The sequence below is a fragment of the Lissotriton helveticus genome, chromosome 3_1 (assembly GCF_964261635.1).
Source record: "Lissotriton helveticus chromosome 3_1, aLisHel1.1, whole genome shotgun sequence".
NCBI classification, from domain to species: domain Eukaryota; kingdom Metazoa; phylum Chordata; class Amphibia; order Caudata; family Salamandridae; genus Lissotriton; species Lissotriton helveticus.
Genome location: NC_136061.1, coordinates 1,927,365,004 through 1,927,390,558, shown reverse-complemented (window position 1 = coordinate 1,927,390,558; position 25,555 = coordinate 1,927,365,004). Strand labels below are relative to the sequence as shown.

The 25,555-nt window shown below is 45.6% G+C and overlaps 1 protein-coding gene across 3 annotated transcripts in view; it reads right to left on the bottom strand.

Annotated features, from left to right (window-relative positions):
* Nucleotides 1-25,555, bottom strand: part of BLM (BLM RecQ like helicase) — a 526,815-nt gene that overhangs the window by 7,609 nt on the left and 493,651 nt on the right. For all 3 annotated transcript variants that reach the window (XM_078682948.1, XM_078682946.1, XM_078682947.1), the window contains one exon: nt 22,964-23,165. In XM_078682948.1, the coding sequence (XP_078539074.1) occupies nt 22,964-23,165 (202 nt within the window). The remainder of the gene's footprint in view (nt 1-22,963; nt 23,166-25,555) is intronic.

Here is a 25,555-nt window from a genome sequence, read left to right as displayed (position 1 = left end):
ATGTAACTATTTTATCCATTTTAAAGTATCATATGGCTAAGAAACCATATCAATGCTTTTACAGTATTATTTCATAATCCTGCTTTTACTGTATGCACTTTACTTAACTATAAGTATTGCAATTGTAGCAATTAATTTCTCTTGTATGAGGAAAGAGACTGCTCAATAAATAACACCTTTTATTGAAAACGCCCATCTCTCTTTTTCTCTGCAATCTGGTGAAACTAAGTACGCACTTATTGACTGAGTGAAATAGCTGTCTTTTGTTTTCACACGACTCTAGAGATATACTCTTAATCAGGGAGAGCAAAGTTGTCATGTTTTATGGTTGTCAGAAACTAAATCCCTTCTTGTCTATCCAGGGAGGTTAAACTCCTCCTCGCTTATTCGAGAAAGTTTCTAGTGAACTCTGAGCTAGCTGGCAAACACTTAAGTCTAATATAGTCAGTAGAGACCTAGTTAACCTCAGTCCTACGTCTACACTACTGAAGATATTATTCCAATGCGCAGAGCCTATTGGGACTATAGGAACTACACTACATGGCGCCCAACGTTTGGTAAGGCGATAAATCTAACGCAAGACGTTAGAGTAACTCAGTCGTGCTTTTTCACACAGACCCTTTCTCCCGTAAATACTCCAAAGACGTCTGGAGTGGGTCAAAGGTTAAAATCTGCCGGAACTTAGTAGGAAGAGATTTCTATGTATACGTTTTTGGTTTATTCAACGTTGAAGGATACAGTGTTCAAAAATATTGTGCACCTAATCTTTGTTTCCTTGAAAACCTGATCTGCAACAAAAACCTTTCTGTCAGTAAAAATGTCAGAAACTGAAGAATAAAGGGAGGCAGCTAGAATAGCAGCTCGTCTCCTAGAGGATGACAATAGTCTCCTGCAGACTGACCCGGATGCATACTCATCCCAGTCAACATAAGAAAAACTATAACTATTAAACTTATAGAAAATGGACTAACATCGAGAGGTGGTACAGTCATATTCGTAATTGAGGCACATGAATATCGGCAGACAGAGGTATTCTATTCATGGATAAACTTTCCAGCAGCAAACGCTGTCACACATGAATTCCACTATTACAAAATAGAGGAACCACCGGATGATTACACTCCTTTCGAGGAGGTGGAAATCCCATTAAAATACCAAGAGCACCTGCTCTGGTTTAAAGGCGCCCTAAAACATAATAATCACATCACCAGGCTCGGTCCACTAGGTAGACCAGGAGCAACGTGGCCGGTTCTAGCCAGCTACACACCACATCCGACATTGAAAAAATGTCAGTACCAGAACTTTTAGCACAGCTAAAACAACTGATTAAAATACATAGACAATTAGTCCAATATGTAATGCGGACTTCAACAGTCCAACCAGCCATTAACATTCCACAGCTGACCCCTCATCAGGGGAACACAAACAAAATTACACCACAGAACATACAATCGTGTCTGGGTAAAGTACCCGCAAAACGGGAACAAATTCCATTCTGGTTAGCACAAAAAAATCACTCAAATAGAGGCAGTATTTCCGGATACTACCCCTACTGAGAAACACAGAATTCTGACTATCTGTCTTCCAATGGGGATCGCACCACATGTAGAGGACTGTGACACTTGGGGCACAGGTTTTGCTTCCATTTACACAAAAACACATGGTGTTCCGTCAATGGCGGTAATACCAGATGTGCTAAGACAGATTCAAAACGAATACGGTCCAGAACCTGCTTTAACTCTGGGTATGAAATTACTGAAAGACTTCAAGCAGGTCTCAGCTTTATTATTATCTAACATAAAAGGAGAAGCAGCATCTGTGGCGATCTGTCAGAAATTGAAAGAAACAGATATAGCAGAACAACCATTTGAACTTGCCAGAATCATAGAAAAATCCTATGAAGAGCTAGGAAGAGATAGTTTGGGTGGGAAACCAGTAAAACCCCAACTAACTGAAAATCCTGAAAAAATATTTATTAAAAATAATTTAAACACTCCAAAAAAGAGCTGGGATGGAAATAAACAAGCCACTCCCAAAGAAAAAAGATTCCAGTCCAGAGGAAGGTCTCCTCGGCGGAGAGAAAGATCTCCGGACCAAGGACACAAGTCTCCCCAGAGGGAGCCCTCTGAAAAAAGATACAACCTTAGAAATAGGGATAATTTGAAGAAACCTGATAGATATCAAGATACTGATACACGTCACTCTCGATCTCTTCAGACTTCCTCGCAGAAATCGGAAAGAAGAGGACGGTCAGAACACAGGAAAGAGCACGTCAAGTCCAAAGACAAGGAACCTGCACATCAAAGTAAAAAATTACAATTTCCAAAAAAGAAGGTAGCCAGCATTAAAATAGTCAAACATGCCGAGGATCCTGAGGACACAGCTGAAAAACGGAGAGTGGGCTCAGACAATGCTAGACAGCGCAGCAGAAGTGAGCATAGCTCGCAAGATCCTGATGAATCATCTGGAGACAGTGGACACAAATGAATACATTCAGGTGGAAACTGCAGATACCAGAGTTAGAAAACCTCATAAAATATACGAAATAACATTACATATAGAGGATAAGACTAGGAAAATAAGGGCTCTATTTTGGGATAACCTCTCAAACGGCTATGACATCCTTTTAGCTGAAAAAGACTGGCCACCGGAGTTTGTCAGGGAGTGCCCTCATGGCGAAGAAATGATTATGCCTGCCTTCTCAAATCACATTCCAATTCATAAAAAATATACACTTGCAAGAAAGTGGGCAGTAGCCCAATCTCCTGCATTATATAAAAACCATGTTGGATGGGATGAGGACTCTCCTCCTCACAAAATCCAGTTAAAATGTCAACCAACTGCACAGAGGCAGTACCCAATTAAGCAAGAAGCTAAAAAACAGGTTAGGGAGATCTTAGATCAACTTGAATACCAGGGGGTGATTGAAACTTGCACCTCACAAATGAACAATCCTTTGTTTCCTGTCTCCAAGCCAGACGATTCATATCGTCTAGTTTTAGACTACAGACACCTTAACTCATGTTGCAAGACATTTGCAGTACAAAACTCACACAGTGCAGCACTAATGAATAACATCGTGCGCAAAAAATACAAAACAACATTAGACATCTCTAATGGATTCTTTTGTCAAAACATAGCACCTGAAAGCAGGTATTTGACCGCTTTCTCAATAATGGGCTTGCAGAAAAAAATTCTGTCGACTCCCACAGGGGTTCAAGAACAGCCCAGAATTATTCTCAGCAAGAGTACCAGAGTTACTACAAATGTATGATGATGAGGCATTATCTTATGTCGATGACATCTATCTAACAGATGATGACTTGGATACTCACTTGAAAAGAGTGAACACCATAATACTGGGTTCGCAGCAGAGGGTTACAAATTCAACTTTAAAAAGTCACGAATTGCCCATCTAACTGTCCTGTTTTTAGGATATGAATTATAAAGTGAAGAAAAAGCCTGGCAGACAATTTCTTAGAGAAATGTGCTGTAATCCAAGCACCAAGAACGCTGAAAAACTTACAATCAATTCTAGGTTTCCTGAATTTCGGAAGAACTTACATTCTAAATTATGCAGAGAGGGTTAAACCTCTCTATGAACTAATAAAACCAGATTTTAAAACAATCAATTGGACTCAAAAACACACCGAAATTTTGAGATCATTGCAAACAGACATGTTAGCTAAAACAAAATTGCAAACACGCGATAACACACGCAACCTTGTGATCCGGGTCATCCCAGGAAAATGCGGATTCACATACCTAACCTCTAATGAGGGGGAAACGGTACCAATAGCATACAAATCACATTTGTACACAAAAGCTGAAATGAAATTTAGCTCAACTGAAAAAATTCTAACCACGGTTCAGACTGCGGTAGCAAAAGAAAGAGCCCTAGCACAAGGTAAACGAATAATCATCGTTACCCCAGTACCAGCTCTAGAAGCGGTAACAAAGGCAAGCATTCCAAATGCTAAAGCACTACATCCGAGATGGATACAATGGGTTAATTCTCTTGCTGCAACAGACGTGGTCTACGAATTTGATCCTAATTTAAAAACACAAGAATTTCTCCAATATGAATTTGAATGTCCTCTGCCGACCGAAATCTTGCCTCTTGAACACTACGGCTGTATAATATATACAGACGGATCAGCACAGCCCGCAGTTGGGGGTAAACAAGCTTACAGTGCTGCGTACGCGATTGTTAAAGGTCGTTGGCACGAAGGAAAATTTAGACCACTGGTCACTAAAACACAATCTCTAGGAGATTGTACAGCTCAGCGAGCTGAACTACTAGCATTTAAGATGGCGCTTGAAAATACTGATCGCTAATTCCCGACACTCATAGTGTGCGATTCATATTATTGCGTTCAGTCTTATAATGAATACTTGCAGAATTGGGTTCTAAATGATTTCAAAGATGCAAAGGGTGGCACAATCAAGCATAAAACGCTTTGGGAACAAGTAGTTCTTTTACAAAAGGAACTACAAAAGACTCACGTGATACATACACTGAGTCATCAACGTGATGGCGTTCACGTTGCAGGGAATTCATTGGCTGATGAGGCCGCAAAGGCAGCTGTGCAAACGGCTTCCGTAGCTGCTATCACCAGGTCAAAAACAAAAATAGACAGCAAGATATTGCAAGCTGTCAGCGCTACAGTAAAAAATACGATAAAAACACTCCCGAAAGGCTTTCCAGTAAAGTACTCATACATAACTGATGCGAATAACGTTCCATTTGCTTGAATCCCTGGAGTGGGGGATAGGGCAATTCCAAACATGGAACATAGGTTAGGACTAATTATAGCGGCACACGAAGGGCTCGCCTCTGCACACGCTGGTGTCTCGGCCACAGTATCATTATTAAAACAGAGATACTGGTGGCCACAAATGAGAAGACAAACTAGGAACTATGTTCTAGATTGTGAAATATGCGAAAAAATATGAAAGTTTCGACAGTGAAAAGACCAGCACAGACGCCCCTTCTGATCTCAGATAAACCATTAGCGTGTGTTTACCTGGACCACTGTGGTCCCTTACAAAGAGATGGCAACTATAAATACATCATGGTCGCAGTGGATTCATTTGGATGTGGCCCCAGCGCTCGGCTGACGCCAGAACGGTTATAAAAGATTTGCGAGTCTTTATCGGTACATACGCAATTGGCATGCACACTCTGACCAGGGTCCTGCTTTTAGCTCTCGAGCTTATAAGGAGGCCATGACCAGCATGGGCATTGCATTGCGGTATTCTTGTCCCTTCCATCCTGAGGGAAACGGGATTGTGGAAAGAAAAAACCGAGACATAAAGCAATCTATAACGGCAAAGGTATTAGGTTCGGGGGTTGGGTGGGTCAAACATTTAATAAGTGTCCAACGTAGTCTTAACAATCTGCCAAGAAATTCTCTAAAAGGTTTCAGTCCGTACGAACTATTGTTCGGGACTAGAATGCATATCCAGGATCTCGATAGTCAGACTTCAGTGGTAGAAAGAAAATGCTTTGATATCAAAGATCGTTTGACTATTTTACAGGACTTAAATGAAACAAGAAAAGACCTGAGCAACATAAAGTTGAAACAACAGCCAACAGCCACTGAAGAGAAACCACCTGTCCCAGCAAGGCCTGTCTGGATTCCAAAGATTGGGGATCTGGTCAGAGAGAAAATCGCGGTGAAGAAGGAATTTGGGCCTTCTTACAGAAAAGCAGTACCTGTCTTAGCTGTCAACGGAACAAAGATCAGTTGTACTACCGCCCCTTGCTGGTAAAAAGGAGAACCGAGTTGTATCCATCGACCTGGTTAAACCACAATCATGTGGCCAATAATAAGTAGTAGGCCAAGTGACCTCCCAAAAAATAGCAGAACACCAAAGTTTGCTACAAATCAAGAGGTTCAAACTGAGAGACTAATCACATTTGATAAACCTACAGTAAATCAACAAGGACTATGCAACAAAGCCATGGAACGTATGCCTCTTGAAACCCAAATTGCAACAATTCGTCAAGAAACACCTGTCTACAACGATGTAGCCACAGACTATGCTAATGAAACAAAGAAAAATCCAGAAGCAATTCCAATAATTGACAGAACTGCATCAGGCTACTTCATCAATTTCGATGACTTTTCTGAGGATCCGAGCGCACCTGAGGAACATCCAACAACAACAAAAACTTTTAAAGACAAAACTAAAGAACTCTTTCATGAACTACAAGAAACCTATCTGATTTCCCCATGGATTGAATTTTGGGTGGTGCTAGGTGTACTTTTCCTCCTGCGTTGGCTCATCATGGTGCTATGCTTGGGACACTTCATTGAGGGAAAATATGTTACAATGGACACAGCAAGCCAGAATATCAACCTGGTCCTAAAGCCACACAAGTCTTCGCACATCGAGAAAAGAGAACTTTCTTCAGTAAACTTCAAAGCCAATCCGATACCCGGTGGGGTAGCATGGGACAAAACAGATTACGATATATAGGGCCCGGTCGAGCTCTTGAAGTATCCTCATCAATTTAAGGTTTCATTAAGTGACTTTGTAAAACAAAGTACATTCTCTGATGATTGGGACTTTGAAAGTATTAATGATATGATGTCAGACTTAGTTATGTCAGCAAAATTTACAGAACATGATTATTTACAAGGTTCATCGAATTATGATCAGATGTACTGCTACAACCACTATGCTAACCATTATTTGCATAAATCTGCTCAACCTAGAAATGTTTTAAATTATAATCAATGGGAACATTGTGCAACTCCACCAAAAGGTAGTTCAAAAACATTTTACGAGAAATTCCCATACTTCTCAGGGTTTAACACAAGTGAAGCAGAAACATTTTATTTCAAACTGTTAAATAAGACAGGAATGAAAACCATGCTGACAAATACAAAATTAATCTATTCAGAATTTTTTTTTGAAAAAATGAATACATTTGGTTTTGATTTTTGGAAAAATAACATTGAAACAAAAACCATCTGGGGTACTAAAGATTGGCAAGTGCAAGGTATAGATTCATTATTCAGAGCCTGCATGATCCCGCAACAAATTATATTTTTGAATTACACAATTCAACAAACAACCTGTCTTGGCCTAGCCAAAATTAAAGACTTAAACAAACCGTCTATTCCAAAGCCAACACCTGACAGTAATAGCACTACAGATGTTGAGATAGACGTATCCCATATTTTAAACCAAAACAGAACACATCCTGATTGGAAAAAATGGTTGATCTGGCCCACAGACACAAATAACTGTCAAGATAGATTCCTGAACAGAATACAGGGGTTCAAATTGACCAGACCAGACCCTAGATACTCCCAGAGACAACATCCAGGGACAGTAACAACATACAGTGTAGGAAAACTCTGCCTTGAATGGCTACAGACATCCACACTGGCAGAAATTAAGCAACACTTAACTTTACTTAAAGAAGGTGCTGACTTGCGTGATTTCATTATGGGACCACGCAAACAGCGTCAAAAACGTTTCATAGCGGCCTCTATATGTGCAGCTTATAACGAAGTTTGGAAAGAAACTCAAATTGAAACAGCAGAGAAAATATGGGAAATTGACCGTATTGATTTGGAAAAATCACTTTCTGTTGTGGACAATGGGTTAATGACTCTGTCTTCCAGAATATATTCACTAGACAGTATTGTATCATCTGCTATAGATATAATAGAGCAGGACTTGCTAATGTTACAACATGGTCAGTCCCAATTGCGTTCTATTGTACAGCTTGGCTGGACGTTACAAAATCTGCGTTCAGGCTACGGGCCTTGGCGTTTAATCAACACGTCGTCACTATTCTCTATCTTTAACCTTACTGATATACAAATCAGCTTGGCACAAAAAGGAGCAGAGTATACAATTCTGAGCATTGAAAAACTTGAGAGATTACCATTGACAATGTCAGAACGACCTGTCATTGAATGGATAATACACAGAATAATAACTATTCCGATAACAACTTTCCAATTTCGATACTGCCAAAAGTATATACAGGGAGGCCAGTATGAAAGGTTGGGTAAAGGATACATTAAGTCATCATGGAAATTACCTTACACACACACATGTTATAGTGAAAAAGGACAGAATGTATTTCTTAGTGGTGATAATTGTGAAAAATCACTAAGTGGTATACTTCTGTGTCAGGGTATAAATCTACATGGGGCCTGTGAGGGGACTTCAAATAACCTTTCATGTCACTAGCTTGGCACACCTGCAACTCGAATAGAGCCATTCTTTAGACGGCTTTGGAGCTACATTCTAATAGTGGACCACAGATGTTGTGGCTTGGTGCCAGGAAAAGCTTATCTAGTAAGCGTTTCTTCCATGGTCACTTGCTGTATGCAAGTATTGTATCAGAACGACACTGCAGACAGGGAGGGAAAAATTTGGCCCAGTTTGAAAATCTCTTCTATTCAAATTGATACTTTAAGCAGAATGAAGTCTGTTCTTCTACAGACGCCTGTGCCCTTGACGTCATCAAAAGAAACGTATGATCTCCAGGTTGCAAGGACGACAACGGAGATACATGCACTATTATCAACAAATTGCCCCTTACATTTCGCAGAAATGCTAAACCTAATCTTAAACATTTCAGATACGAATGGTATCGCGAGTGTATTTAAGACAATTTTTTCGGGACTGTTGACACCTTTCAAAGCAGTCCTGGGCATCTTTCCTAATTTTGTCCATTCGATCTTTGGCGGCCTTCCGCTCCTGTTGGGACTCGTAGCAGACATTTTATTTTTGATACTCCTGCTTCGTTATGGCAAGCCATGTCACACACAAGACTCCAGCAACAATGGAAGAAACGATCCTAGCTATACGCTATCGGGATCGCATAACTAAAGTCCTTGGATTAGCCCGGCTAAGAGATCTAAATATGACCTGGTTTCTTTCATTCAGACCCATCTGGCAGAATTGTATCTTACCTGTGCTAAGATGTATGCTGTGCGGAGAAGAATGCGTGTTAGACGTCTGTCTCACACTACAATCAGAAGTACCATTGGATACAGATACTTTGCTAAGTCCTGTAACGGCTCATGCATCGTGTTGTCCCCAGCGGTTACCCATCCTGATGACGGCATTCGTTGAAACTTCACCACTGCGATTAAAGGGTAGTGAAGTGAAAGATGAGAGCAGCATCAACCAGGTACGACCTTCTGTGAGCAATGCTGATCAATACATCGATGATAGCAATCACTCTCACGACTGCACAGTTGCGGCATTCTCCAACTTGGTCGAACTTTCACCTGAAGCGGTAAACTGCTTTTTTGAAAGTCTGTCTGAAATGATGTTCTCCCCTGAACAAAAAGAATAACATTTAAGCAAACGAGCACTCAGCGTTCCCTGAACTCTGAATTTGGCCTTCAGCTTTGAAAAACAAAAGCTTCTGAAAATATTTGGAACTGTTTTGACTTCTTCCCTTGAAAAACGAAATTAATTTTTTCCCGGATTCCAAAATATTTACTTTTTTTTGACACTCATCCTCTGCTTAAAGTAGAACTATTCTTAGAGAACAGAGCTTCTATTTTTAGGAACTCTAGAGACAATATATTACCTCAGCCTCTAGCATATTTACAAATAACTGTATTTATATGTGATGAAATGGTCTCGCACTTTTCTTTTCTGTGTTAAGAGCCATTTCATGTGTAATTTTCGCAAAATCATTCCGCTGATATATATGCATCCTTTTTAATGAATGATTACACTGCTTGAAATACTGTACCTATACTCATCTTTCGTGTATTTCGCATACGCCATTTCAGATGCAAAAAATTTATTTTGGGGTGGATCGGTATACACATGCACCGTCAGATATGTTTACTATTGCTTAGTTTAGTAATTATGGACATGAATTCGTGGAGTGGGTGTAGTGTGTTTATCTAGGTACCTGAATCGATATTCCTATTCTTTGCCCTTGTCCGGTTATAAATCAATAATATCCCTACAACGACATAGAAACCCTTTTCATAATTCAGTCATAGCGCATGCTGTCACATTAAGCAAGCCTATTCCTCCAGCCCCCTAGAAAGCACACCGAGTTCTTAAACAAATCCAAGCCTCCAGCAACCTGGGAAATCCCCACTGCTTTGTTTTGATTTCGTCCGAGAACTCCGGTAAAACACTGTAAGAACGACCAGTTCTTAGTGACATCTTTATTGCCGTCTTATGTCCAGCCTTACGTCAAACCCGGCACCTTTCAGGTATAAATATACCAACGTTGCCTTAAGCAAACACACGGTGGTAATCCTGGAGCAGAGCAGCTATCTACTTCCGAAGAGCCCAGCTGATGCGAGAGCCCACGGACGCTGCCCCTCCCTTTTGACGCGCTGAGAAAGACGCTGTCTTTTCTCTTGCCGAGAAATCCAGCCTCCGGCGTTTCCAGCTTACCCTTGCGGGTGACTGGGATACCGAGTCCTGAGAGAGAGATACCAGACCTCCTGCCTTCTAATACCCAGGTACTGAACTGACTAAACCCTTACAGAGAATTCTTGAGTCAGATTCTTGGCAAAACAAACTTAACTTAAACTGCTACTTACTTACTCCCTCCCACGTATTAGGCTTAGGTCAGTTACACCGGGGTAGGCGTAGTTAGAAGCACCAGTTGAGTACGATTAGTCAATGTATATATCTATGTATCTATTTTATCCATTTTAAAGTATCATATGGCTAAGAAACCCTATCAATGCTTTTACAGTATTATTTCATAATCCTGCTTTTACTGTATGCACTTTACTTAACAATAAGTATTGCAATTGTAGCAATTCATTTCTCTTGTATGAGGAAAGAGACTGCTCAATAAATAACACCTTTTATTGAAAACGCCCATCTCTCTTTTTCTCTGCAATCTGGTGAAACTAAGTACGCACTTATTGACTGAGTGAAATAGCTGTCTTTTGTTTTCACACGACTCTAGAGATATACTCTTAATCAGGGAGAGCAAAGTTGTCATGTTTTATGGTTGTCAGAAACTAAATCCCTTCTTGTCTATCCAGGGAGGTTAAACTCCTCCTCGCTTATTCGAGAAAGTTTCTAGTGAACTCTGAGCTAGCTGGCAAAAAAATTTAAGTCTAATATAGTCAGTAGAGACCTAGTTAACCTCAGTCCTACGTCTACACTACTGAAGATATTATTCCAATGCGCAGAGCCTATTGGGACTATAGGAACTACACTACAGTGGTTCATGTAGTGTGATCCTTGGTTTGTGAAGGGCATTGTACGCATGGGTCAGAAACTTGAACTGGCATCTTATTCTAGAAAGGGGCACTTACATAAACTGGGTTTATGTAAGCCGACAGGAATACATTACATGAGAGATGTAGTGCTGTGAACAGGGAATAAATTATTTGTTTTTTGATTACTACACAGAGCTTTATCGCAGCCGAGTACTCCCTTCTGAGGAAGAATTGCAGAACTTTACGGAGGGTCTGAACCTGCCAGAGCTGGGCGACGAAGACACAAAACTGCTGAGGAAGAACATTGAGGTGCGGGAGGTGCGAGAAGCCATCAAAAGTATGGCCGGTAATAAAACTCCGGGCTCGGATGGTCTCCCAGTAGAATTTTATCTAGCCTACATTGTTCTCCTTGCCCCTCGCCTCACGCACTTATATAATGAGGCTAGGAGGATAGGTAGACTGCCGGATTCCACTAGGGAGGCGATCATTATTCCTTTACTAAAGCCAGGCAAACAACCTTGGGACAGAACGGCCTATCGACCGTTGTCCATGCTCAACAAAATCCTGAGCAGAATACTGGCAACTCGGCTGCTTCCCCACATGCCCACCCTAATACATGCTGACCAATCTGGGTTCATCCCAGCTCGCAACACAGCGCTTAATATACGAAGGCTCCTACACATCTTGGAGGCGGATTCCTATGAGGTGGATACCGCGGCGATATTTGCTGTTGATATAGAAAAAGCCTTTGACTGCTTACAGTGAGAGTACCTATTTCATGTAATGCGACGGATGGGCCTTGGCCCCGATTTTGTGCGATGGACGGCTCTATTATACGCAGATTCGACCGCCAGAGTCAGAACGGGAGGGGTGATTTCCGAGGCATGCAAGGTGGGGAGGGGCACACGGCAAGGGTGTCACCTCTCCCGATCATTATTCGCTATGGCGGTGGAACCCCTGGCGGTACACGCTCGATCGGGGCGGGCGTACCAGGGCCTCGGCGTTTATGGTCAGATCCACCATATCGCACTTTATGCGGATGACCTCTTAATGTTCCTGGCGGATACAGACGAGGCACTGCAGGGGGCGAAATCCCTGCTGCGGACCCTGAGTACAGTAGCTGGCTTAAAGGTCAATTGGGCAAAATCGTGCCTCTTCCCGGTGCGCAAAGGCAGGATTCGCCCTCAGACCACTGACGGGGTGAACTGGGAAGAGAGAGGTCTGCCCTACTTGGGCACGGTGATATATCACGAGCAGGAAGATATACTTGAGGGGAACGTCGGGAAGGCGATCAGGGGAGCCAGGGCTAACTTTGACTTCTGGGGAACCTTACCGTTGTCAGTAGCGGGACGCATGGCGCTACTCAAAATGGTGACCCTTCCGCGGCTACTATACTTTTTTAGGGCCCTACCAATCTGGATTCGGGCAGCCTATTTTAAGCGGCTCAGGGCGATGATCAGCTCTTTTCTGTGGGGTACGGGCAGGTGCAGAGTGGCCCTCAACACAACCAGGCCCCGAGCGGAGGGAGGACTGGCGGTCCCGGACTACTAAAGGTATTACTTAGCAGCCCAGCTCCAATGGCTTACACAATGGGTAGCGAAGGCCACTAGGGAAGAGGGTGGACCAGGAGAGCTGTTGGGCCCCTTGATGGTACTATCTCGCATAGTATTTCGACTTCTGCTCGGGAACACACACCTTACCTGGGAATTTGCCAAAGCCTGGAAAATGTTGGAATAGATACCTGCGGAGAGGGTCTATAGGGACCCCTTACGCCCCATACATACCGTTGAAGATGTGCAGGGCCCTACCACATGGGGGCACCTGGCAGAGGTTGGAGGCCGGGGAACAGCAGGGATTATTGACGATAGGAGACCTATACGTGGACAGTGCCCTGATACCTTTTGACGACCTACGAGCCTACTATGATCTGCCGGGGGGTGACTTTCTGCTACACATTGCACACACGGCAGCTGTTCGAAAGCACTGGAAGGCGGGCCTCACAGAACCGCCCACTTCCATGGGATGCCAATATGTTGTAGTGGCCGCGGGCACCATCAAGGCAGTAACATGTCTATACAGGCTCATGACACAAGAAGCCCTGCCCCCATTAGCAGCCCTGAAGACTTAGTGGGAAACTGACGTAAGGAAGGACATCCCAGATACGGCATGGAATGGGATAGTAGAGAGGGCCTGGAAAAGCATGCGAAACGTGCAATTCCAGTTAGTGCACTTTCACACCCTACATAGGGCATACTTAGCACCGGTCCGGTTACATAAATATTTCCCAACCCAGTCAGCATCTTGTCCAAGGTGCGCAATGGTTGAAGCTGATTTCAAACACATGTTGCGGGACTGTCCGTCTCTTGACCCTTTTTGGAGGGAGGTGAAGGCTCTGTTGATGGATGTAACAGAGAGAGACCTACAACCCTCCATGGCACACTGTATCCCCCATTGGTTTCCCCACACCTCAAAGAACAAAATTACTAGCAAATTCATAGACCTGGGTTTCCTGCTAGCCAAGAGAACCATAACCTCCCAGTGGAAAGCAAAAAAGGGCCCTAGTTTGGATAAATGGAGGGATGAATTCCGAAAGTGGGCCGAATGTGAGGGCGCTGTCCGGCTACAAATTGCACACAGAACGGGTAATGAAAAGGAGTTGGAGAGGGTGAGAGCCTGGGGAAGGCTAGTCATGGAACTTACAGCCCCATAGGATGTTGATGCCCCAGCGATTAGTCCCGAGGCACGCCCACCATAGCATATCACGGCACTTGCTGGGGTCCCACCATGGGCTATCAACGAAATGCTGCCCCTACCCGCATGTGAGACGCTTACTACTACGGCGCTTCCATTGATCACGTTGCTTGACAGGTTCAGGGTTTTGGGCCCATCTGGGGGCGAGGGAGGGGAGTTGTTGGGGATGACTGAGGTTGGTTTGGGGTCGGGGTGGGAGGGCAGCTGTAAATGGTCACTTATACGGCATCCACACATGAATTGCACTGAAACTGGTGGAACGAACTGAATGCAGACGAGACAATAGACTTTCCTGCTGAAAGGTTTCGATTAACTAGTGACTACCATGTGAAATGCAGATGAATAAGGCTGTTATGACTCTTACCAATGCGGCATAGTAAATTGTTGTCAAACTAATACAAATTGTTTTAATAATAAAAAAAAATAAAAGGAGAGAGATGTAGTGCTGTGCAGTGCATGTGTGGATAAAGCATGTGCTGAGTGCATGTTTGCTTGCGTGGAGTACAATATGAAGGGTGAAGTGTTATTCAGCACGCACATGGTGGGTGTGTGTGCGTGTTTGTAAGGATTGCAACCTGGTTAAATACAGAAGAGCTTTAGTACTGAAAAGTAAGTGCAGAATTAGTGTGTGCTGGATGCATGGGTACATGTAAGGGTAAAATGCATGGAAGAACAGTGTTGGACTGAAAGTGTGCTTTGAAAGTACACTGAGTGAGTTCAGCAGGCAAGCTCCCGGGCCCAAAAGAGATCAAAGATTCCATGAAGCCACTGCCCCTCCAGCTAAAATCCAGATGAAATCCCAATCAGCCCAAAGCAGTACCACCGCCATGAACACAGCACCACCTCTCCTTAAGGGCTCCGATACTGCCTGGGCCAGAGAGTGAAAGACTGGCATCATAGGGCATTGCTGGACCACACTACACAGATTACTGGGCATAGCCCAGAAGGCTGCCAAAACCCTGATACACCAACGGCTGCAACAAAGCTACCGACTCATCACCTGGACAATGCAGTGAAACCACGTACGATCAGCTTAGTCAGTATTCCTATGTTTGCAGCCCCCTCACAGTCTGGTCAGCACTGTGACGGAGGCAAGGGGCCCAGCCGGCAATGCTCCCAGCAGCTTCTACCGCTGGTGGGTCTCCATGCATTGGGACATCAAGGTCAGGAATTGGGGTTGCGGTGTTCCTCTCCCTTAAGCTTTTGCGTTAATGTGAATCCTTAAGCTGACATCTACAGTCATGACAAGTGAAGATGCACAGACCCCTTTTTGCAATTTGAAAGGATAGAAATTAGGAAACTGGATGAACCACAGATGTCCAATTTTTGGCAGGGCCAATGCAACTACACTACAGATGTGGTGGTCTTCGTTTCTTGCATGTCTCACAAATGAGAACATTTGCAGTCTAGCTATTGCTGGAGCACTAACATGACTAAGAGATTTGATTTCAAGTACAAAGAGACTGTCATTTTGGGTCCAAAGCTAGCCTGTCAAGGGTCTCAAGACAGCAGGACACAGTTCACAATATTGATTGATTGATTGATTGATTGTGGGTTTCTAAAGCGCTAGAATTGACTCCCGAAGGAGTATCTCTGCGTTGTAGACCGCTGGGGAACCCGTCCTGGCTTTCCCTCTGAGATGGTCCCTACTGGGTATCTCCAAGGTGAAACCAGGCATCCCCGGCGTATGTGGGGGGCCGTTGTGGAGATGAGGCAAGCTAATGCCCAGAGTTGCAGAGTGTGATCCCTGGTTAGAGTAGGCACCGAGGCGAGAATTATCGAGTCCGCTGACCCTGGTCCACGACCCTGCCGCGTCGGGGATAGAACCCTGGTCCCGGGCCGTCCTCTGCTTCCGGGTCTGCCGCCTCTAACCAGTGAGCCACACCACTCCATATTTCAAGGGTGTACATCTTATAACACATGGAAGCCTGACAGCAGTTGAATCGAATTATCACCCACATCACACGTGAGGGATACCCCGTATGCAGACTCTTAATATTCCAGCCAGCAATTTGTGGGGGTTTAAAAATTACATCTCAGATTTGTATTATACAGCAAGACAGCGTGGCATAATACTTGGAATCTCCTGGGCAGGATTGACTGCCAATAAACAGATAATTCCAATTCCAAAAATTCTTTATTTCGGCCACATGGGCCATAAAATATGCAGTAAAAAACAATACATACATTTAAAACACAATATTTACAAGTAAAAGATCCTACTGGACCTGCATATGGTAAGGGATACGAGGTAATACAAGTTCAAGCGGACATTTTCTTCCTTATTATCCATGCTGCCATTAAAAATTTGGAAACCGCAAAGACAATGTGGCCCAGAGTGTTGGTTTTCATGACCCTGTAGGCCTGTGGGTACTTCCTAAAGCCCAGATTCCGACACAAGGGTGCTATCCAGTGCCTCCTCGGGCTCCGGTAAGCGTGGCAACAAAACATTATGTGCAGATCATCTTCATCATGGGCTTTACAGCATGGACAGAGTTTGTCACCCCCTACAGACCATTTGTAGGTGAATACTTTAGTAGGGAGTGTACCAAACCTCCATTGCAGGAACAGTTTCCTCGCCAAGAGAGGAAAAATAAAATCCATAAAAGGTTCAAACACATAAGAATTTTTGGATTCCATAAAACGTCCCGTCAAAGTGCCACTATCATGAGCACTAACCATGTCAACAAGGTTTTTGTTCTTGTACAGCTGGGCAAGGGTTTTACGCGAAATCCTTTGACAGCCCTGAGCTGGGTCATCCCATAAGTCTGGCAAATTCAAGCTAAACAGTTCCGACTTGATAAATGCCAGCCAGGGAATTTTACAGTTGGCATTCAACCTCATAACATGAATAAGGTCCTGTCTATAATGATACAGTTCCTCGGTGGTCCATATCCGATGCCAAAACTTCACAGGCTTCGACAGAAGATCCTCAGCAATAGAGGGAAGGCCCAAGTCAAGTCTTAAGGGGAGGAGTGGCGTACCTTGCGGGAGAGCAAGTAGGCGGCTCAGAAAACAATTTTCCACCCCTGCCATAACCTTCCCTGCTTTATGTCCCCACAGCTCACTGCCATAGATGGCTGCTGCCTTCGCTTGGGACCTGTATGTTTCCAGGGCCGGGCTTACAGGCTTAAAGGTGGACTTGTTAGCCACCTTCAAGAGTGCGCCCGATAGCTGGGAGAGTTTCAGCCTAGATCTCGCTACCTGGGAGTCCCATGATAAGTTTTCTTGAAGTGATACCCCCAAATATATAAAGGTCGAGACCCTCTCAAGACTAGTTTCCCCCAGTTTAGGATTGGGTCTAGTTTTGGTGGGGGGGTTGAAGATCATGAACTTAGTTTTTTCCGTGTTCACCTCCAACCCATGTTGGTGACAAAAAAGGCCAAAACCATCCACAATCCTCTGGATCCCCATGGGGGATTTGGAAAGCAGGAGGGTATCATCAGCAAACATTATTGCCGGGACCCTCCTGCCTGCCAAAAGCGGGGCATCATTGTCTTTAACAGCGTCAAGATGTTGAATGACGCTGTTGATGTACAGACAGAACAGGGTCGGGGCCAGGACACAGCCCTGTCTGACGCCTCGACGGACCGGGAATTTGCCCGAGAGCTCCCACACCTTACTTGTGCAAAGTTGTTCTCATGCAACCTGATGATGATACTAAGAAGGTGGGGGGGTACTCCTAGCTTCTGCAGAACCTCCCATAGCTTCCCTCTGGGGACTAGGTCAAAGGCTGACCTCAGGTCCACGAAGACCATGTACAATCGTCCTCCCTCTAGCGTTACCGTCTTCCAATATAGGAGAAGGAGGCGAAAGATTTGGTCCATGGTCGACGTGTTCTTCCTGAAGCCAGCCTGAAGGGGGCTCATGATGTCATTGTCCTCCACCCAGTCTAGGAGATGGTTAAGGATAAGGCGCGCAAAGAGCTTTTGGGGCACATCTATTAGGCTAATAGTTGGCGGGGAGCAGAGTAGATCCCTTCTTGTGGATTGGTACAATCTCTGCCCCCAGCCATGACCCGGGGATCGCCATACCTCCTAGAATTAAAAAGGATGAGAAGGTATGGACCCCAGATGTCCGGGTGATGCCTAAAAAGATCCCCGGGTAACCTATCCAGACCTGGCGCCTTCCCCAATGGTAAGTGCTCCAGGGCCGCCTCCACTTCCCCCAGGGATAATTCCATGCCATAGACCTGGGAGCCCAGAGGCGCTTGCAGAGCTGTGTCAGGGCAGGAATTAATGTCTTGGTAAAGTACCCCAAAGTGGGCCTCCCAAACCGCGGGGGCAATGTTAGGTTCAATTGCTTTATTGAGTTCCCCTATCCCATTATTTACAAGGGCCCAAAATTTCCGGGAGTCCCTAACTTTTAGGGCGTCATGAAGGTCCTGCCAGTGGTTCCAGTCCCACTCGGTCCTGGCGGTCACCATCACTGATTTGTAGTACTTCCAAAGGTCACGTACCTTGGCCTTATTGGACCCCTCTTTTATTGCAGCAATGAGCTCAGATTTTGCTGCCCTACAAGAGGAGGTATACCAGGTGGGAACATGGGTCTTTTTCTTTCGAATTGGCACCACCGGGTGAAATACCTCAGCCAAATCCCTCACTAGATCCTGATGTATATTACCCAGTTTCTCATTATATTCTGGGATTCTTGGTTCGTCCAGAAGTGCGTCCACCTCCATGAACCTTGGGAGTGCCAACTCATATAGCTTATTGATAGCCTCTTCTGAACTCACTAACTTTCCCCACTTAACCCGGCGCCTATTTGTTGTGAGGAGCAATTCCCCCGTGTCTTCCCCTCGATTTACTGAGGATGTGCCCGCCGAAGGCAGAGGGCACTGGATGTTTAAACAAAGGGCATTATGGTCACTATCTGCCCTATTTATTACCCTAAAGTCGAGGACTTTTGGCCAGAGTGTAATGTCCACCATGATGTAATCTAGCCTCGACTCATGTCCCCTTCTATTGAAAGTACACACTGAGGGGGTATCGGAAGGAGTACGACCATTACAGGCCCTCAGTGCGCAGTTCAGGGTAAGGGACATGAGTTGTATTGCTAGGGGGGACCAGGCTTTGGGGTGAGGAGAAGAGGAGGGTGGGACCCCCCAGTGGTCATCCTCGGCCGTAAGGGCACCATCCAGTAAACCTTCCAGAGGTTCAAAGTGGCAATTGAAGTCTCCTCCAAGCACCACCTTGAGATCTCCCGGAAGTTGACCCAAAAAGGACAGATCGTTTAGGGTTGGTGATTCATTTGGCGTGGCAACTGGTCGCGAGTAGACATTAACAATGGCCCACGGTGGTTTGCCAGACCATGTGAGCCGAACACACTGAATGTCCTGCGAGAACGTATGAACCTGTTCCGCCTGGCACCCAGTGTGACTCGCAATCCAGATTGCCAAGCCACCTGATGGCCTCCCCCTCCCACTCCATTTGGCAGGAATTTCAAATATTTCAAACCCTCTCCTAGACTGGGTGTCCCTCGCCCTTGTTTCCTGAAAAAGGAGGATATCACTGCCACCTACTAGGTGATCCCACTCCGGTGAGCCTTCCTTATTTGCAATTCCTGCCACATTCCAGGAGAGAATTCTCAACCCTGGATCAAGTGGTAGGCTACCTTGGCCTCCAGTAGGAGGTTGCGCAGTGACCATGGGTGGGTTAGTGTCTGGGAGACCAACGCTGCAAACTGCGATGGCGGGAGGCCCGACCAACTCCGCCACCCCAGGTTGCAAAATATGGACAGACCCGGTGTTAGGTGGGGGTCCCTGTTGGCCCAGACTATCGTTCGTGTCAACCATTCGCTCTTTAGCGGTATCCTGCCGGGGGTGCTCAGTTACAGGGGCTGTACCTGATCCCACCCGACTTTGCACCTCATCCACCATCTTCCCAGGACCAAGAGAAATCTCCCCGGTTTGTGGTCAGTCGACCTGATCCAAACAGGAAAATCTATTATGATGTATAAAATTGGCCTGGGCAGGTGGTAAGTAATGCCTTGGTCTATAACGCGAGCCATCTACAGCAAAGCCTACTCTAGTCCACCCCTTCTCGCTCCCTACCACCGTGTTGCTATCAATAGGATAGAAATATGAAAGGGGTACTAGATCAATATTGGACTTGTCAGGCCTTACAAGCCAATTGCAGATGTAGTTTGCGACGTGTGGGCTTTTGAAACTTAGAATGATACAATCCCCTACCCTATTCTTTAGAGTAGGGCCAATCCATGGGATCCTCCTAACCATCAAAACCTCGCCTTTCAGGTTTGGGGGCAGCGGCCTATTGATACTAAGCCAGCTTATAACCTTGTTACGTAGAGAATCTTTGGTCTCCCTTATACCACCAATTAACTCAGGAACTCCCACCATAATTGCCGTGTATGGAAGTGCTTCTGGGGGCAGGTTAACCACCCTGCGCCTATCAGGGGGGGGAGCGATACCACCAGTCGGGCCATCGGTGGAACTCACTACCCCCCCGATTGCGGCGCAGGAGGTGGCTTGGATCTCCTGGGAGCCGGGACAGGGGGCCTAGGCGCTGAAGGTAACAAAGGGCGCGTCTGGGGAGCAGACGCACCGTTTGTGCTCAGCGGTACCCTATTAGAGACCTGGGACGATACAGAAGTCAATGGTCTATTCCCAGGTAGATCCCCGATAGCTATAGGAACATTTGTAGCTGACCCAGGGCTTTTCCTAATGTGGTTGTTTTCCAGGGACTGGAGTCGATTCTCTATGGCGTCCAATTTAGCTGAGATGGGGGTTAACAGATTTTTAATAATGACTGTAAGTGAATTGATTATTGTATCCGTACTATTAGAAGTTGCCCCGCCAAAGATAAATGGGCCCGAAGGCAATGGTAGGGACGCAGGAGCTGGAGAGCCCATGAAATCCGGCCTAGACCCTGATAAGATAAGCTCAGGGGAGACCGAAATGTCTGTGCTATCTTCGTGGGTTGATTCAACTATGTCAACTTTTGCCCTTTTTGCCTTCTTTGTTTCCCTGGACCTTTTCCTTTTTGGAGGTTGTTCCACCCCGCTGTCTGCAGGCTCTATATGCAGGACAGCCTGTCCCGCTCAAGCGTGTCTAATCCCATATTATCCGGAATGGCAGAATGGTCAGAGATCCCAGGTGGCCGGGAGGAGTTCCTATCCCTCTGCGTTAGAGGAGTTCTTAGCTGCTGAAGGACCGACTCAATAGTCTGATCAATACTGTCCAATAGTGACATATGGGTGGCGTCCAAAGGAATGGGTGTACTAGCATCTGTTGAAAAAGTTTCCTCATGGTCCAGAAACACACTTTCGGGACCCATCTCGAGGTGAGAGTCTGTAACTGAGTGACATTTGCTAGTTTGAGAACTCGCCTTTGGGAAAAAAATTTCCAGAGTACTTAAGCCTTGTTGGGCAGACTTACTCCGTAAAGATCTAGTCGCCATTATGGGGTAAGTGAAAGGGGGCGGGAGAGCGGGGAGCGTTAGAGGGGTGGCCCGGTCCGGTCTCTGCCGGCCTAGAACGGCCCGCTCTTTGCCCGGTCTTCGCCCCGGGGATCGGCCCGCGCGCGTCCCGCGATGCGCGTCCCCAGGTGCTCCTAAGTATAGCTGGGGGGCGTGGCACTGGGAGGGGGCGCGGCGCGGCGGGAAGAGGAACCAGCTGGCGGTGTTGTAAGGAATGCTGGACCTCGCAGTCCCGCTCGCCGCGCCTCACACCTCCACTGCGGCCGGGTTCAGCTGAAAATACCCCCAGATAGGACGTTGGCTCCCAGCTACTCCAGTAGCGAGCTAGACACACCAGGGACAAAGTTAGACACTCGAGCGGCCCCGCGGAGCGGGGGCCGCGAGAGGTAATGAGCTCTCCAGGCAGGGGGGCGTGGCACTGGGAGGGGGCGCGGCGCGGCGGGAAGAGGAACCAGCTGGCGGTGTTGTAAGGAATGCTGGACCTCGCAGTCCCGCTCGCCGCGCCTCACACCTCCACTGCGGCCGGGTTCAGCTGAAAATACCCCCAGATAGGACGTTGGCTCCCAGCTACTCCAGTAGCGAGCTAGACACACCAGGGACAAAGTTAGACACTCGAGCGGCACCCGCGGAGCGGGGGCCGCGAGAGGTAATGAGCTCTCCAGGCAGGGGGGCGTGGCACTGGGAGGGGGCGCGGCGCGGCGGGAAGAGGAACCAGCTGGCGGTGTTGTAAGGAATGCTGGACCTCGCAGTCCCGCTCGCCGCGCCTCACACCTCCACTGCGGCCGGGTTCAGCTGAAAATACCCCCAGATAGGACGTTGGCTCCCAGCTACTCCAGTAGCGAGCTAGACACACCAGGGACAAAGTTAGACACTCGAGCGGCTCCCGCGGAGCGGGGGCCGCGAGAGGTAATGAGCTCTCCAGGCAGGGGGGCGTGGCACTGGGAGGGGGCGCGGCGCGGCGGGAAGAGGAACCAGCTGGCGGTGTTGTAAGGAATGCTGGACCTCGCAGTCCCGCTCGCCGCGCCTCACACCTCCACTGCGGCCGGGTTCAGCTGAAAATACCCCCAGATAGGACGTTGGCTCCCAGCTACTCCAGTAGCGAGCTAGACACACCAGGGACAAAGTTAGACACTCGAGCGGCCCCGCGGAGCGGGGGCCGCGAGAGGTAATGAGCTCTCCAGGCAGGGGGGCGTGGCACTGGGAGGGGGCGCGGCGCGGCGGGAAGAGGAACCAGCTGGCGGTGTTGTAAGGAATGCTGGACCTCGCAGTCCCGCTCGCCGCGCCTCACACCTCCACTGCGGCCGGGTTCAGCTGAAAATACCCCCAGATAGGACGTTGGCTCCCAGCTACTCCAGTAGCGAGCTAGACACACCAGGGACAAAGTTAGACACTCGAGCGGTATTAAACAGATAATACCATTTTGAATACCAGCTATATTTAGAAAGTACTTTTTTCAATTTTTGTTTATTACCCTAGATGAAACATTTGTGACATTATAGGATTTTCAATATTTGAGTATCTATCTGAATTCAAACTTATAGTGTGTGTGTATCTCTAATGTAAAGCAATGACAGAATTTACCCTTTGGATTGGCCTTGCTGGTTTGTTGCACTCGTTTTCCTCTTTTTCGACTTCCTGTAGGACTGGTTGTTCTTCCTCTTGGTTCCCTTGTTGGTTCCAGCCCTGAAGTAGCTTGAGGTTCTGCTTTCCTCTTCATCTTCACTTACAATCTGTCTCGAAGCACTGGCAGTAGTACCAGATGATTTCTGAGTGTCATCTTCTGCTGCAGAGACATCAATTGGCATCAAGTTAGTAGATGTATAAAGCACTCTAGCACAGATAAACTCTCACAACAACCAGAGTGCTCAGGTTATCAATAGCAACACTAAACAGATAAACAATATATTGAAAACCATCTAGGCTACCAGTTGGGTGATATGCCAATTACTAACTTTTTTAGGGAGGCACAAAGATTTATAAGTGATAGCATGCCACGCTGTTAAACACTTTAAAAAGATTCAACATCTTCATGATGCCTGACTTCAGGACTACACTCTTCAGAAGCAGGAATGATAAATGAGCAACATACTTCAAATTAAGACGACCACAAAGTGGTCAAAAATGTTATTAGTTGCTGCATGATTTTCCCTTGTAGTGCATCACATGTGGTGTTAATAAGGAGTGCACCAACACAGCTGGGCATGTTATAAAGTTTGAAAATGAATAAAAAACATTTTGAAACAAAAATACGAAGAGATACATTTGAGTATGTTGTTAGTGCAATGTTATTATTATTTCCAAGGATCATCCTACCCACCTTCATCCAACCACCGCTGAAGCAATCTCTTCATCAAATCTAGCACCAATGTTTTTCAGGTTTTTCAAACATCAAACCACGTTTTTCCAGAGACCAGGCCTTCTTTCTTCTTCAGAGCAGACACAACTCCTCTTTGAATGAAAAGGCCATCTTCTTCCAAAATTTTAGACTACACTCTCAAGGATTTACCAACAGACCAAATTGCCTCTTCCACAAAAAAATGTCAACTTTTGCAAAAGAATACCATACCTTTCTATAAACATAAATGGTATTCATTCCATAGCCAGACCACAACCTCTAAAACCACTGACCATATTCTATATAAAGAACCTGACACCTCTTCAAAAGACTGGCTTTTTGTTTCGCAGATCATTTTGCAGTTTTGAAAAATGGGTCTCAGGCAGAAGAGTTTACAACTGATGGCAGCTCAGAACCACTCGAACCAAGCTATACTTGACTAATGAGCCCTAATAAGAGCAAAACTGGTCTTGGGTTGCTTGTGTTCCGGTTCGGTGAGGACCTGGCCTGGCAGTTTGGGCTGGACTGTTCCTACCAGAGGACAGTCATGACTTATTTGCATATGGCTGAGTCCAAACTGAGGTGGGATGGTGTGCAAAATAACAATGGACTCGGATGCGTGCCAAGTAATTATCAGTGGCTGAGAATATTTTAAGCATTACATCCATACTTTTTTGCCCACCTCAGTGGGACTGGTATGCCCATAAGTGGGTCCCTTGCACACTGTGACACCGGAACCAAGCTATACCCAACTGATGAGTCCTAATGAATCAGTCGTGGAGTGCCTGTGTTCTGGTTCAGGAAGGACTTGGCTTGCCAGTTAGGGCTGGACTGTTCCCATGGGAGCAGAACCAAGACTGGATGTGGCCCGAGTAACTATCAGTAACTCAGATTAGTAATAGCATTCCAGCCATCACTTTTTTAAACTTCTTTTTGTGGCCAAACGCCACATCAAACATTCAAAGACATAAAGCCTTCATTTTGACTTCAAGTATCAGTGATATAAAACAGGCTACCTCAATGTGTGCAGAAAATGTGACGTCCAGGTTTACAAACAAGTAATGCCATGTGTTCAGTGTTCTATGCAGTGTCCCAATCTCTTTTTTTGGACTTTCAATTGAAGGCCTGAATGCATATTTAGGAGAATTCCGTCAATCATTTTATTATGGAGAAAAAATTAACACCAATTCCAAGGAAACATTCTTGTGAGTAGACCTCATCAAATACAGGACCATTAAGAAATGTTTAGCTGCTCTGCAATGCTTTCCATTCCACTGTTAGACAGGGGGCATGACTAAAGCTAATTACTTTCACAATGCTTTGAAGAATATCCATCAATCCTCACTCAGAAATATTTACCTTGATCACTTGCACTGCTTTAAATCTGATATGTTTCTACTAAAAAATTATGAAACCACTGAGCATCAGTTTTGTCTACATTTCTTGGAGGATAACAGGATTGTCGATGGTAACTTCTTACCCTATTAACAAGCATTTGCAATGCAATAGGTCTCGCAGTTGTGAGAGTTTGAGCTATTGGCATTGTAAATGGCAATGCCTTTTATTTACGTGTTGGTCTTTAAAACATAAATGAAAGGCATTGTCATTTACAATGTCAATAGCTTAAACTCTCGCAAATGCGAGACCTATTGCATTGCAAATGCTTGTTTGTGGTTAGTTACCAGAGAATTTAGCATCTCTGCTCCATCTCGCTCTTCGTCTTGAGTTCCAAAAGAGTGCAGTGGGCACTTTAAAACACTGTTTCAACAAAATGTTTAGACTGCAATGCAAAGATCTCTCTCAAAACATTTAATATACCTTTCGGCAATAACAAAAAA